General features: G+C 43.3%; 1 protein-coding gene across 3 annotated transcripts in view; it reads right to left on the bottom strand.

Moving 5' to 3' along the window:
* rgl2 (ral guanine nucleotide dissociation stimulator-like 2) overlaps window positions 1–14,876 on the bottom strand; it is a 68,252-nt gene that overhangs the window by 24,760 nt on the left and 28,616 nt on the right. For 2 of the 3 annotated variants that reach the window (XM_083645520.1, XM_083645522.1), the window contains 4 exons: window positions 11,634–11,833; window positions 7,828–7,952; window positions 7,397–7,612; window positions 2,403–2,506 (listed from right to left, as the gene is read on the bottom strand). In XM_083645520.1, the coding sequence (XP_083501646.1) occupies window positions 2,403–2,506; window positions 7,397–7,612; window positions 7,828–7,952; window positions 11,634–11,833 (645 nt within the window). The remainder of the gene's footprint in view (window positions 1–2,402; window positions 2,507–7,396; window positions 7,613–7,827; window positions 7,953–11,633; window positions 11,834–14,876) is intronic. The other variant, XM_083645521.1, reaches the window with a different exon arrangement.

Below are 14,876 nucleotides of genomic sequence, written 5' to 3'. Positions count from 1 at the left end.
AGAAATATCGCAATTCTTTTGCGAAAAACTGTAATGGAAACACAGCTATAGATGAAGAGGAGTTCGTTGGTTTTGAGTGACAATGAAGGAGAGAGGAGAGTGGTTGACGAAGCCACCCTGAACCTGTTCGTTTCCGACACTGAAGATGAGGACTTTGGTGGTTTCAGTACGCAGGAAGAAGAGGAAGACGAGGATTAGTGACTTGACTTCTCTGGTTACAGGTTTGCTGCACATATAGCCTATTGTTGTGTGATTTTGTCTGGGGATTAGTGACCTGACTTTTGTTTTGTTTTGTTGAAATGTTAATAAATGGGAGCTTCCCCAAACAGCCATCGCTTTCCCGACATTCCTCTCTGTGCACGAACCCTTTCATATGGTAATTAAACATCAAAACACCCGCGGCTTATAGTCCGGTGCGGCTTATAGAAGAAAAAAATAGTCAATTTTGGTCCCGCGGCTTATACACCGGTGCGTCTTATAGTCCGGAATTTACGGTAATCTACTTGCAAAGTGTTGTGGGTGGGGCCTATTTCACAGAAATCGCTATTTCGCCTTCTAATTTTGGCAAAATTCACTAAACCACAGCACACAGCATGTGTGGACTGTGCTGCTCAAAACTTATTTTGTGTTTTTTTTGTAGGTTATTTCATCATGAACTTATGATTTTGGGATACTGCTAGCTGGGAGAGATGTAATTAACTCATTGAGTGCCAGCCACTTTTGGAGAACGGATGCTCCCAGTGCCAGAGTTTCAGAGCGTTTTCAGTGATTTCTCGAGGCCCACAGAATATTGTGTGATATTACTATGTAAACACCGAACACGCACAAAGAACGATGAGACTCTCTTCTATCATCTGCAAAAAAAAGTTTATTGATCCCATTTTCCGTTCTTTAGTTATGAGCCGGAGAAGATATGCTGTTTTGAGCAAAAAGACACTTTTCAAATTAGAAGCTGAGTTATTCCGCCTTTTGTGAAATGCAGCATTTCAAGCACATTCACTGAGTCTGAAGATAATATTTTCTGATGTAGTGACGTGGTGTAGTTGTGTGGTGCCTGCGTGCCCCACCCCCCTCTCCCCCCTCAGCTGCAAAGTCCTCCCCACACTAACACACAGCCTAGTCTATTTTCGGAGCGCTCCGTTTTTTTTGCGCCGGCTCCCAGCGCGACACGGAAATGCCAAACTGGACTGCAGGGAAAGGTTTGGCCCTTCGGCGTCGGGTGCTGCCTTTCTGGCGGCTAATCGTGTGAAGAAACTATGCAGACAGACAGACAGAGGCAGAGGGGCTCAGTTGTGTGCGCGGATTGACTGCTGTTCGCAGCCAACATCAGCTGCAGTCAGAGCCATCTATATGGCTCTGGCTGCAGCATGAGCGGTTTCTCTTTTGATCACGGGGGTTTTTCCTGCTGTTTTCCGGACCTTCCACTAATCTGGAGAGCACTGTCGCCACCTAATGGGTCGGTAAAATAGGTTATACACATTCAACATGCCCCAAAATTTTACAGGAGATATATTAGGCTTTGATCCACGTCCCACCGTCAAAAAACGCAATTGACAACAATCGTCGTCATTGGCACTCTACGTCACTAAAGCAATTGACGACGATTGTCGTCATTGGCACTCAATGAGTTAAAACAATAGAAGTTGAAAAGGCACAATGAGGCTATACAGAGGGGTGGGGTCTTTTTAAAGCGACAAATACACATCTTTTAGAATTTCACAATAAATAAACGCGAGCGCGCACACACACATGAATGTATTATAAAAATAAAAATAAATGAAATGCAAGTACATAATTAAATACTTATTTTCTAGGGCTTTCTTACCATACTGATTTACCATTATATCCTTCACACTTTTGCCACCGACAGCCCTCCACATTAACAATGTTGCTGCCTGCTACAACCAACAGGCTCGTCAACACTTTTCTGCGCTGGCCATATGCTAGGTTTAGACCTAGCCTTGTTTCTTATTAAACCTTGCAGTTTGAAAAAGTGCAACACTAACAATTTTCTAACCAGATTTTTGTGTTCCAATTGTCAGTTTAATAACATAGAAAGTGATTCAAAATGACAATTGATTTTTATGTTGTCAGAATCTGCTCTGTTCACATTTGTTTCTGTGCTATAAGGGTGGTTTTGAGACCTGTTCCTCCATACAATGGCGGTGATGGAGAGAGGGGAAAAAAACACAATTCTTCAATAGTCTCTACCGAAGCAAAAGATAACAGAGAATCGCAGATTTTTGGGGTTTATCATGTCCAGGATCACTATACACAACCAAAGTTGAACATCACTAAGCAAGCCTCATTAAGATTAAAAGAGAGACATGGCCAACAGGCATGGAGGACAAGGTGTACATCAAGATGACAAAACAAACATGGAGAATATTTCCTCCACAGACCTGTCAGTCTCCTGCCAGGTCCTCCTCAGGCGGTGGATGGGGTTACTCTGCAGCGCCGACACAATGGCATACAGGGAGGAGAAGTTCTTCCTGGCTCTACACTCCTGTTGAAAGGCACACACACATGCACGCGCGCACGCACGCACGCACACGCACACGCACACACACACACACACACACACACACACACACACACACACACACACACACACACACACACACACACTGTAACTGAGAACACCTGTGGGTGTGGGTCTAGATGGCATTAATCTACATTCTCTGTCTGATTTGCTGAATAATGTATACCACTAAAAAGAAAAGAGGGGCTGAGCTTAGACAGCACTTTGGCAGCAAACTATCATACCATGCCATGCCAAAGAGGCTGGAAGTGTGTGTGTGTGTGTGTGTGTGTGTGTGTGTGTGTGTGTGTGTGTGTGTGTGTGTGTGTGTGTGTGTGTGTGTGTGTGTGTGTGTGTGCGTGTGTGTGCGTGCGTGTGTGTAATATAAAATATGTATGCCTTCCAACAGGAATATCGGAGAGAAGCTGTATTTTGTTGACAGATAAAGAGGTTTGGAAAGGATTCAAAATGCTCATTTGACCATAACGACCCAGGGCAGGATGTGTGTGTGTGTGTGTGTGTGTGTGTGTGTGTGCGTGCGTGCGTGCGTGTGTGTGTGTGTGTGTGTGCGTGCGTGCGCGCGCATGTGTGCATGTGCGCATGCGGTGGAGGGATGGTTAGGGGTACAGTATATCCTGTCCTTGCTGCAAGCTCTCAATGTTCTGCAGCTGACTGTCTCGCACAATTAGCACAATACTGTTATAAAGTCATGGGTGTCATGGAAAATTACCTACCCATTAGTTGACTGTCAAATGAACACAAAGGGAGAAAACGGTATTTCGTTATTTGCTGCTCTGTTCAGGTATGAGGCTTGACTCAAGTGTTTTTGTTTGTTTTTGTTTTTATAAAAGTGAAATAAATAGTCACAGTTGAACATTATATGTCTCTGAATCTAAGAAGATAGTGATGTTGTGATACTGTGTGTTTGGCCAGTACTGGGAGTGGGGCAGCATGCTGTAACTTGAACCTGGACTCAAACCCGAGGTGCAGCGATCAGAAGAATGACCCCCATTTTTGTAATGGGTAGCAAACTCTGTGAAATTCAACCTGCTTAATTTCAAACACATTAAAAATAGCATGTCTATTTACCTTATTCACCACGCCCACTTTTTCTCTCTTCCGGGTTCAACGCAAACGTATTTGTTCTTCCGGTTCAGCGCTAGTTGCCTACTGTGGCTAATATTAGCCGCTAGTTAGTTGTGTTATATGGCAGTAAAATGCCACTGAATATCCAAATTGATATAACTTTTAACCATTTCGAGTAACACTGTTTCCATACGGATCACCAGCGTTAGTTTGTTGTTTATAACGTAGCTATATTCATAACGTTTCTATCTCGGATGCGTTATTTCGAATCCCACATAGGTTACGCCTGGCGCAACCTATGTGGGTTTCAGGACGAAACAGTCTCGACTCCACTAACGTCATCTTTAGAGCACAATATTCCTGGAATGCAAGTTTAACTAAACAGTTACATGTCCTCTGCATTCTACATAAAATTAAGATATTACGGGTTGTTTTATTTTGTATGTTACATACTTATTGGCCAAGATATGTTAGTTTATGGGGGAGTAATTCTGCCAGTTTAGGAGGGGAGTGTGGGCGGCCATCTTGCCTGCAGGGTTTTTGGCAAGTCAAAACGGAAATACTATTACGAAATGACGTAATGCGGAAGCGTCCATGTGTGGGCAAAGAATAAGGTGAATAGATTCAGCTAGGTCATTCTTACACGCAATGATCTTTTCGTACCTGGATTACTGTTTGACCAGCTGGTCACTCACATGTACTTCCACACTCAAACCACTTGAGTCACTTTATAAGAGAGAGCCTTGAAAGTATTTGACAAAAAACCTTGTTCCTATCACTACTGTAACATTCTGGTTAAACACAACTTCTTAAGCTTCAACAACTTCATTACCTTTAAATATGCTTGCACCATCTACAAAGTTCTAAATGGCCTTGCTCCTCCCCCGCTAAATGAGTACATCAAACAGAGACCTGTATCTGGATCCACGTCCAGAACCACCAGAACCTCAGTCAGAGACGATTGTGTCATCAGGCACACCTTTGGCCAGACGGTTTTGTCTGTCAAGGGTGGCAAACTCTGGAACACAATTCCATCCTCTATTAGGGAACGTCCAACGCTATGCATGTTTAAAGGTCAAATGAAGAGATGGCTGAAGTCCACTCAAACCTGTACACATAGGTTCTATTGTATTGGCTATGTGGGTAGTATGCCGTTCATTTCTATTCTTTTTATATTTGTTGTTTAAATCTCTATATGTAGATCTTAAACTTTTTTAAGAGTATAGTTATTCTGATTGTATACTTGTGTATTAGCTAGCTCTCTTTCTCTTGCTGCACTTGTCTTTAGAGATAAGGGCCCCTATCTTCCGACAGGCGCTATCCCCTAATAGCGCTTGCGCACTTGTTTGCGCATGCCTTAAGTCACGGAAGATAGCATTCCGCCTTGCGCCGTCCGCCAGGTGTTCTGCCGAGTTTTGCTCCCCCGCCCAGCAGAGAAAAAAAAGCATCCCCACCTCACGGGAGCATACTTGTAATGATTTATACAGAAATGTAACTGTTTAAAAGTGATATAATTGTCTGGTAGACGTGACCTCCCTGATTTCTAAGTTAAAACAGCCCCGAAATATGTTGGGGATGCAGCATTCTCGGCCGGGATGCGGAAAGGTTCACGGCACGTGTCGCAAGCGCAAATTAGAGCCATGCCAAAATCATCTGCGCCCCAAAATGCCTGCGCAAACGGGATTTGGGCGGTCTTAACTACCAGAATTATTCACAGGCGTGGCCAGGCAAGGCTGGGCATTACGTCAATCAAAACCAATCAGATTCCCGTCTCGCAATGGCTGTTTGCGCGAGGCTGCCTCGCTGAGGCATGCAATATGCTGTAATTCTCTCCATGCGTAATAGAGTGGACTCACTCGTGCGAGGACAGAGCTTATTGACAGATCGTCTGTGGTGCCAAAGACCCTCGGGTGGTTATGAAGGTAAATAGCCTATGTCCATTGTCCAACAAGTTTTCTCAATTAATTTCCCTCTTTGCGATGTGATAAAAGTTTCTCAGTGAGTTATAGTTGATTGCCTCACTGAATTATCTGCTAATACCCAATTTTAGCAGCATAATTTGATGTCTAGTAGGGCTGGGCAATATAATCGATACGGCAATATATCGCGATATTTTATTTCCCGATACTGTATCGATACTTGGACGCCAAGTATCGATATTATTATTATCTTTTTTTTTGCAGGCCATGCCATGCCAGGCCTCTGCATCTGGTGATTCCCACCCCTAATCGATACTGTATCGATATTTCCCATATCGATGCGTTCAGTAACACTCAACACTCAGTAGTTTTGACTAAATTTGTCCACTAACTTATCAGTATAAAGTGATGTACATATTATTACACTACCTGGGTGGTACACAGTGTGTTGTATCTTTAGCTCTATTATTTAATTTTGAGTAAATTCTGTAGAATATCGCAATATATCGCAATATGTATCGCATCGCAATATATCGTGATACAATCGTATCGTGACCCAAGTATCGTGATACGTATCGTATCGTGAGATCCTTGCCAATACCCAGCCCTAATGTCTAGGCTGTGCGTAATGACATCTCCAAAAGGAATTCTACTTTGCACTGCGCTGCGCTGCACGGAGATTACGGGTGCGCTCCGAGAGCGCAAGGTATTTGCGCGTAAAAGGTCCTTTTCAAAGCTCTTAGCGCAAAGTAATTGCGCGCTGCTGGCGATAGGGTAATGCCATCTATCACCACATTTTAGCGCTGAAACTGCTTTGGCTTGTGGCAGCCAATGCCCAGTACAATTATCACAGGCATGCGCTTGTGTCCGCCCCCAATTTGCATTGTGCACGGCGTTACACGAGCGCAAACGCTAAATTAGCGCTTTTGGGAAGATAAAGGCCAAGATGTTATTTTAACCCTGTATATTTGCACCATGTTACTTTTTCCCTATTAGGACACAAGGCCTGTACCTTCTGGCAGGGGGACTAACAATGAAAAGTCTTGTGACTGCAATTGTCATGCATTTACATTTTGCTAAAATGTTCATTAATGTACACTGTCTCCTATTGAACAAATAAAATTGAATTGAATTGAAATTAAGCAAAACATTGCAGCATAAGGGATATTCATATCACATATCATATATATCATATCATATCATATATATATATATATATCATATATATATATATATATATATATATATATATATATATATATATATATATATATATATATATATATATATATATATATATATATTCCCCCCTCCCCTTTCCCCCCCCTTTTTTATATAACAAGACAAAACAAAACAAACAAACAAAACAAACAAACAAACAAACAAACAAACAAAAAACATACATGGACATTATTATAACATGGTGCTATCAGCTGCTTAAGGTGTGCATGTGCTTGCAAGAGACTATGTGCACGGGATTCCACACAAGGGGCCCACAAGACACTAGCCGTCACCCCCAACCTGTCACTTGTCATTCTTAATCTCGTCAAAGTAGGCCAAAAATGGGTCCCAAATAATTGAGAACCTTTTAAGTGAGTCGGTTCTCAGCGCCCTGAGTCTCTCCATCTGTATAACAGAGATCATGTCCATCAGCCACACCTGAAAAGAAGGTGAAGAGGAGGACTTCCATTCCTTCAGAATGAGTCTTTTGGCGACAGTTGTCCCCAGTGTCAGAGGTTGTTGCTAAGCTTTAGGGAAATTCAGAGAGGACTCTGAGCAGCTGAAGATGGCGAGTTCTGCCTCCGGCTGTAGGTCTATTTTGTAGGCTGAATTATGTGAACTTTAACTTCTGCATGTAAGCTGTACTGACCTCGGCCACACTGATCCATTTCTCCAGCAGTCGGGCTCTCTGCTGGCTGCGCAGCTGTGTGGGCCAGAGGCAGGAGGCTAGCACGGCGTTGGCCAGCTTGTTGAACTGGCGTACGGTGGCCCGGACGGACCAACAGACGCCCTCCCGTCCTTTCTTATCCCTCTGAGACCACAGGGAACCAAGGCAGTGGTATGGTACCAGACGGACAAACAGCTCCTGAGAGGGAGAGACATGGATAATAGGCATTTTTGTCAGAATATAACATCAGAATATATGTATATAAAAAAACTATTAAATTCCATTATGTGTTAATGCATGGTACTGTACTGTAATTCCAATTTGACTTCATTTTCAATTCAGTTTCAATGTTCACTATTTGGCTTTGTGCCACATCATCAGTAACCATGCTGAAACCTAAAGGTGAACCTCACCGTCTCGATCTTGGTGAGCTGCTCGGCGATGACGTCTGCTGGGAATCCCAGGATGCTGGTGGGGTCAAACCTGGAGGCGTCAAGGGGAGAGCTGGGGGAATTGGTCCGATCTGCAAGGGAAGAAGCTGTTCAGGTCAATTCAATGAACATAATTTTAAAAAATCCTTCTCAGCACATCACTTCACTTTGGACTTCTGGGCCCCTATCGTCCCACTGGCCTTGAATTAGCGCTTAGCGCCAGGCGCAGCCTATATTGGTGGGCGTGGACTGGCGCAGTGCCTATTCTCATGTCGGCGCTACACGCGGCCTTAAGCATTATAACCACGCCTTTTAAGTGTAGAATTATTCACACCGTGCTCATTGGAGAAGTGCAGTAAACTAATCACAATGTCCCTTTCATGTTCCATTCCACGGAGTGATCCAATCCGGTCAGAAAAGCGCCCTGAGCTCCCCCCTCCCTCTTTCATCCCCGTCTGTCTCCATATATATTATTCCATATTATTATGCTTCTCAAACCAATCGCACTGCAGTTGAAATACAGCAAGCATGTAAATACGCTACACTATAGCAAGATCAAAGTGAAAAGAATGTTCTAAACGCATTGGCTAGAAAAGATATAGCCTATCCCTGGATGTCATGATGAGATTAGATTGGTGAAAGTTTGGGCAGAATGATATAGTTTTCTCTCGCTACCTTTTCTTCTCCCCCACTGCACAGGTAGGATCAGGCGCGGACTGCATAATCGGGCACATCGGGCAAATGCCCGGTGGCGTGGCCTGGCCTGGCCTCCAAAAAAAATAAAAATAATAATAATAATAATTTTGGGTGCCTGCAGTCAGGCCACTCACTGAACGGCAGGCCAGGCGCCGCCTACTGGTTTACTAGTGGTTTTATTAATTTATTAGTTAGTCTGAAGTAATCATTACACTTCAGGGTTAAAGTGGGTGCATCTCATTGTAAAATTGGACTCAGAAGCTCGAAACCATGAAAATATGCACAGAGCCACCGTGATGTCACTCATTCATTTCTGGGCTCTTGTGTTGGAGCCTTGAGTTTTGCATTGCTCAACACTTGGCTATAGGCTATAGAGACTAAAACCATTGTTGGCCTAATTTTTCAGAAACAAAGGTTGGGGCTTGAGCAGAACACATTACCATGTCTAGGGGCTTGCTTAAACAGGAAGATGTTTAATGAAACTGAGAATATGTCAATGTTTATTATTATTGTTATTGTTATGACGTGTAGTTCTTAAGACTGTGGAGAATAACGCAGTATGCACGATCTGATCACTCTTCCTTAAATAAAGTTTGCTGTGAAGTGTTTGTACAGAGGCATGTTTTTGGTTTTACTTCTTCATATTATACTTGCAGTTATCTAGGCAATGTTGATGTTTCTATTAATGAACAAATAGGTAACATGTATCATCGCGTTAGCATTATTTTCACTAAATCTGGCTTCAAACGACCCAAATTGGGCTTCAAACGGCCCAAATCTGGCTTCAAACGACCCAAATTGGGCTTCAAACGACCCACATTGGGCTTCAAATGGCCCAAATCTGGCTTCAAACGACCCAAATTGGGCTTCAAACGGCCCAAATCTGGCTTCAAACGACCCAAATTGGGCTTCAAACAGCCAAATTGGGCTTCAAATGGCCCAAATTGGGCTTCAAACGACCCAAATTCGGCTTCAAACGGCCCAAATCTGGTTTCAAACGGCCCAAATCTGGCTTCAAACGACCCAATTTGGGCTTCAAACAGCACGGCCCAAATTGGCCTTCAAACGGCCCAAACTGGGCTTCAAACAGCCCAAATTTTTCACCGCCGACCTTTGGTCGCCAGCACACGCGTCGGCCTGTATCGGCCTGGCCTGCTTGGTATCTAATGCCCGGCCTGAATTATGTTCCCAGTCCACCCCTGGGTAGGATGATGCAACAGCCTCTGAATGACAGGGGCTCAAAACTACGGTATAACAACTTTTTTTTCATCGGTCATTGTACCTGTTTGACGCGCGAGAGAGAGGGAGTGAGAGAGAGAGAGAGGTGGAGAAAGAGTGAGATGGCAGAGGAGAGCTGCCTACAGTAATATCGCCGGCGCACTGAATAAGGCCTGGTTTTGAAAAGTGCTAAAAAAAAGTGCTAAATTAACGCCAGGGGGGAAGATAGCGTTAGGCCGGTATTTAAGGCCGAAACGCCCATTCTGGCCTATTCTGGCACTGCGCCACGCCTCTTCAGCGTAAAGCGTATTTCGGGGCCTAAAAACATGATGCTATCTTCCCGAGGCAGGCGCAAAGCGTGTTTTTTTTGCGTTTAACCCCAGTTTAGCGCCTAAGGCCAGTGGGAAGATAGGGGCCCTGAACTCTAGGGTTGCAGATTTGCTTGTAATGTGATCCAGGATTTAACCTGGTCCTAATGTTTCACTCATTCTGGATCAGAAATACATGTTTAAAATGTAAGTGTGATGGAAATGGAGATATGATGGACCACTCAGTCAGCATCAATACTGGTGAGAGTACAGCAGTTTATCTATTCAGGTGTGTGTGTGTGTGTGTGTGTGTGTGTGTGTGTGTGTGTGTGTGTGTGTGGGTGTGTGTGCGTGCGTGCGTGCGTGTGTGTGTGTGTTAGTGTGTGAGTGTGAGTGAGTGTGTGAGTGAGAGTGAGAGTGAGAGTGAGAGTGTGTGTGTGTGTGCGTGCGTGCGTGCGTGCGTGCATGCGTGCGTGTGTGTCTGATGACTCAAGGTAATACTGAATTATGTCCAATCTGCTAATAAAGATGTCGGTGAATTTTGCTCTGGGGTCCACAAGGGTTAAATGAGGATTCCTCATGAGTTCGGAAGAAAAACATCTGAAAAATAATTGTCTAATGCACTAATGCACTTTGATTTAATTTCTTATATCAAGGAGGAGACAAATAGCCTAGGGCAGTGGTCTTCAACAAGGGGGTCCACAGAGGTACTACAGGGGGTCCACCAATTTTTTGTCAAAGTAGTTTGTGAACATTTTTTAAATGTATTTTAGACAAAATAAAAATAATAATATTGAGTAAACTCCAAGCAATAGGCAATAATAAGCTACTTTTGACAAAAATGATTTACAAAGCGAATCTGATGAAGCAATATGTGAAATGCATTGTTTGCTCCTTCTTGCTTTTCTAATGTAATCTATTAAAATAAAAAGAGGTGTCAATCCTGATATCCTGGTGTGTGCTGGATGATAAATGTTATTATAGTCCATGCTTAAAATGCAACAGAATTTTATTTTATTTTAAATCGTAGGGGTGCCTGCTCTGTTTCTCTATCAACCAAGGGGTCATTGAGCTGAAAAAGGTTGAAGACCCCTAGGCCTAGGGGTTTCATGTCGGAACTATTTTCTTTTAGGTAGCTGCTGCTAGCTGGCAGCTGGCAGCTAGCGGGTGTAGTGTGGTTGAAAGAAAATAGTTTGTACATGAAACTGCTCGCTGCTGCTAGCTAGCTGGGTGTACTTCGGTCGAAAGAAAATAGTTCCTATATAAAACTGCTCACAACATGGTCTGTGGATTACCGGTATCTTGGCCATGATTTCTGGAAAGAGACATTGCTCTTGAGTTTTTCCAAATGTTTACTATTTATTTAGTTGAGCACCACAAGCAGAGTATCCATTGTATTTGAGAGAAGGCAGACATCTCTACGGCTGATAACTCCAAAACTCAGCAACTCACACCAAAACACTCTAGATGGATCAATGGCACTACAGGTGAAAGTGAAACTGAGGGAAAATATGTATGAGGGGAGATCTTTCAATGTGTCGGCTGAATGCCACCCAAAATCCTTACCTGTACGGGAGTTATGGGAGAGCAGGGCCCTCTCACTGAGCTCCTCGGCTATCCTGAGGATGCGAGCGCGGAGGTCAGCTGCAGAGGAGGAGTCCTGGGGGAGGAGGGGAGCCAGGCGCAGCAGACGGGACGGCTCCCCCAAAGCCTTGAAGTCCTCGGGGTACTCTGACAGCCACGTGCTGAACACCGTGCACACCGCTCTGCAGGCAGAGCCGGGACACGAGGAGGGAAAAGGTGAGAAAAAATGCTTCGAGGTTTTCCCTTCAGCTCTTATTTCTTCATGTGACATTTCCGTATCATGTTGCGGTTTTCAAAACACTCAAAATGCAATATAAGAAAGTGAAACATTATTTATATTGCACTACCATACAAAATACAACCATAAGATGAGATTAAGAAAAGGCCAGTGAAAATGAATGCATTTGAAGATTTTTTTATTTTTTTTATTTTCTTTGTGTGTGCCTGCCTATGGCTTTGAGGGAGGCTACTCCGTTTATGGGCCACAACAGCAAAGTGTAACCAGGGGCACAGCCAGCAAGAAGATAGCTATTCAATAGTGAGTAAGCTTGGGCCAACAGCACTCAAGAACTGTTTAAGGAAAGATGGGGTGCAGCATCAAAAGGACTAGCTGCTATCTGCATATGAGAAATGTATCGAAGAAATTGTATCTTGTAATGAAATGGGGTTAAACTGGCACAACATATCCAGACAGTTAGCATTCCAAACCCAATGACAAGTTGAAGACACAATCTTTGATCTGAGATAGTCTGTCAATCCTGTTGACAAAAGATCATCAAAAATGTTACACTGTGTCCTTCTACATTCACGTTCCAGACTGCAGATGTTTTCAGTCATCCAAGGGGATGAACTGACAACAGCAACAGAACTGTTTTTTAAGAAAGCAATGGTATTCAGGGCTGATAAGCAAAGATTGTTAAAGCCATTCTTAACAAGGTTGTTAGTAGAAGTCCAAGGTTACTCAGTTCAGCAACAACTAATGAAAATCCATCAGCAGATTGACTGTGGAGGAAGCAAGAACCAGATGGATCATGTTTGAAAATGTCCTCCATTTTAATTTCTCATGTACTAGTTTTCTAATTTTGTGTTACAATATGTTTAATGGGACCTACATGAGAAACCACAATGTCCTATATCAGATTTGAAACATTCTAAAACGTTTCTAAGAGAAGAAAGTTTTAATGGTGGATTTAATGCCAAACACGTCAAAACATTTTCACTAGCAATGCAAGAGCGCAGTGTGCACTAGTTTATTTACAATTGTATACAAGGCTTTGATCTCATGACCTGCACAAAAATAAGAATAGGGGTGCAAAGGACTTTCCCCCCCAACATGAGCAACCGCCTAAGCCCTGAGATATACTTGCTTTTGGGTATGCATTCGCATGCATATCCTGCGTCTGTTTGGAGCGTGGGTTGTGCACGTCCTATCCAAATTAATGCTATGCGTATGCTCCAATTGGATGCAGGATACGCGAGGCAGCCATCATGCACACGCGAATGCTTAGGTAAAAGCAAGTATAACTCCGCCGGAAGTCCAATTCCTTGTACAGCCATAGGCGGAGTTTGACTTTTAGCTTTGGGGGGCCACTTCTGAAGGAGACAAACACTATTCTTTTTTATTTCAAATGTAAAATTGGACGTTTTACATTTGAAACTTTGTCCGTTTGAAGCCAGATTTAGAGGTACAGTATATCTCATTTTAAGGCTGGCATCATCATGGTATCTCTCTAATTATTGTTTAATAAGTATAAGCATGGAAATATAAGAAATATTATTTAGAATAGTAGAATTACAGAACATTAATACTCATTATTGTATGTTTAGTAATGTAATGTATATTATATAGCGCTTCACTGTTCACTGTTGCTTTTGACCGTGCTCAAAGACACTTTACAAATACAGGATAAAACAACTTTAATAAAGAGAGAAAATATTAAAATAGATGATAGAGAGAGAGAGAAAAAGATTATAGGTCAAAAGCAACAGTGAAAAGGTGGGTTTTGAAGGCTTTTTTGGAAAGATGACATAATGAGTATGAAAGACAATGAGTTTTGGTCTGTCAGATCATGTGACTGGGGAGGGCATTCCAGAGGGAGGGGGTGGGCTGCAGCAAGGCCCTGTCAGAGGCCCCCCTGTCACAGCTTTAGCAAAGAGATACCTGTGATGCTTGTCAAAGTGGATATAAATTGTATGATCATACTCAGCCAGAGAGTCAGATGGAGATTTACAATGGTGAGCAAAAAAAGAAAAAAGAAAAACTACACGGGGGGCCTGCCCCCCCCTGGCCCCCCCATTAACTCCGCCCATGTGTACAGTGTGTGCAAACCAACTCACTTGGCCAACAAAACTAATACTGACCCTGATTTACATTCAGTAAATGCTTAAAATGTAAATGTAAAGATAACTGGAGATGCTATCACAGCAAACCTAAAGATGTAAGTAGGTCTATGTCCCAGAATGTGAACAGCTAAGCTAACAATGCACATTTGCACTTATGGACACTTTTCCTCCCATTTTCTCCCCAATTGTATTTGGCCAATTCCCCTACTGTCCCGGTCATTTCTCCACCCCCTCTGTTGTAGACATACCACATGCTTCCTCCGATACATGTGCAGTCACCAGCTGCTTCTTTTCACCTGACAGCGAGGCGTTTCACTGACAGGATGTAGCGCGTGGGCACTACACGCTATTGCCCCCAGACCCCCCCCCCCCCCCCCCCCCCCACCAACAGGCCCCCCGACTGACCAGAGAAGGTGCTAGGTGCTTTCTATCCCCAGGCACAGCTGTGTCTGTGGGAACGTCTGACCAAGCCGAAGTACCACTGCCAGGAATTGGACCAGTGGACACATATCTATGCAAATGTTATTTGTAAAATATGATGACATGAATATCTAACAATGCACACTTGCACATCTGCTCATCAAATCTGGTTTGGTGCATAAAAGTGCAAACATGCTCTTGCTGTATCTCTAATCTCCAATGTCTTATTCATTGTATTTTATATCATCCCAGTCGTTGCTGCTGCAATCGCCAAATTTGCGCTCAAGAATCAAAAGGGTTATCCTGAAGGAATGGAAGTCCTCCTCTTCACCCTCTTTTCAATTGTGGCTGACGGATATGACCTCTGTTATACGGATGGAGAGACTTAGGTTCCTGAGGACCGACTCACTTAAGAAATTCTCTGCCATTTGGGACCCGTTTCTAGCCTACCTCGTTGAGGTT

This window comes from Poromitra crassiceps (genome assembly GCF_964638095.1).
Source record: "Poromitra crassiceps genome assembly, chromosome: 1".
Classification (NCBI taxonomy): Eukaryota; Metazoa; Chordata; class Actinopteri; order Beryciformes; family Melamphaidae; genus Poromitra; species Poromitra crassiceps.
Note: the sequence above shows the minus strand (reverse complement) of the source record. Positions and strands in the feature narration are given on the sequence as shown.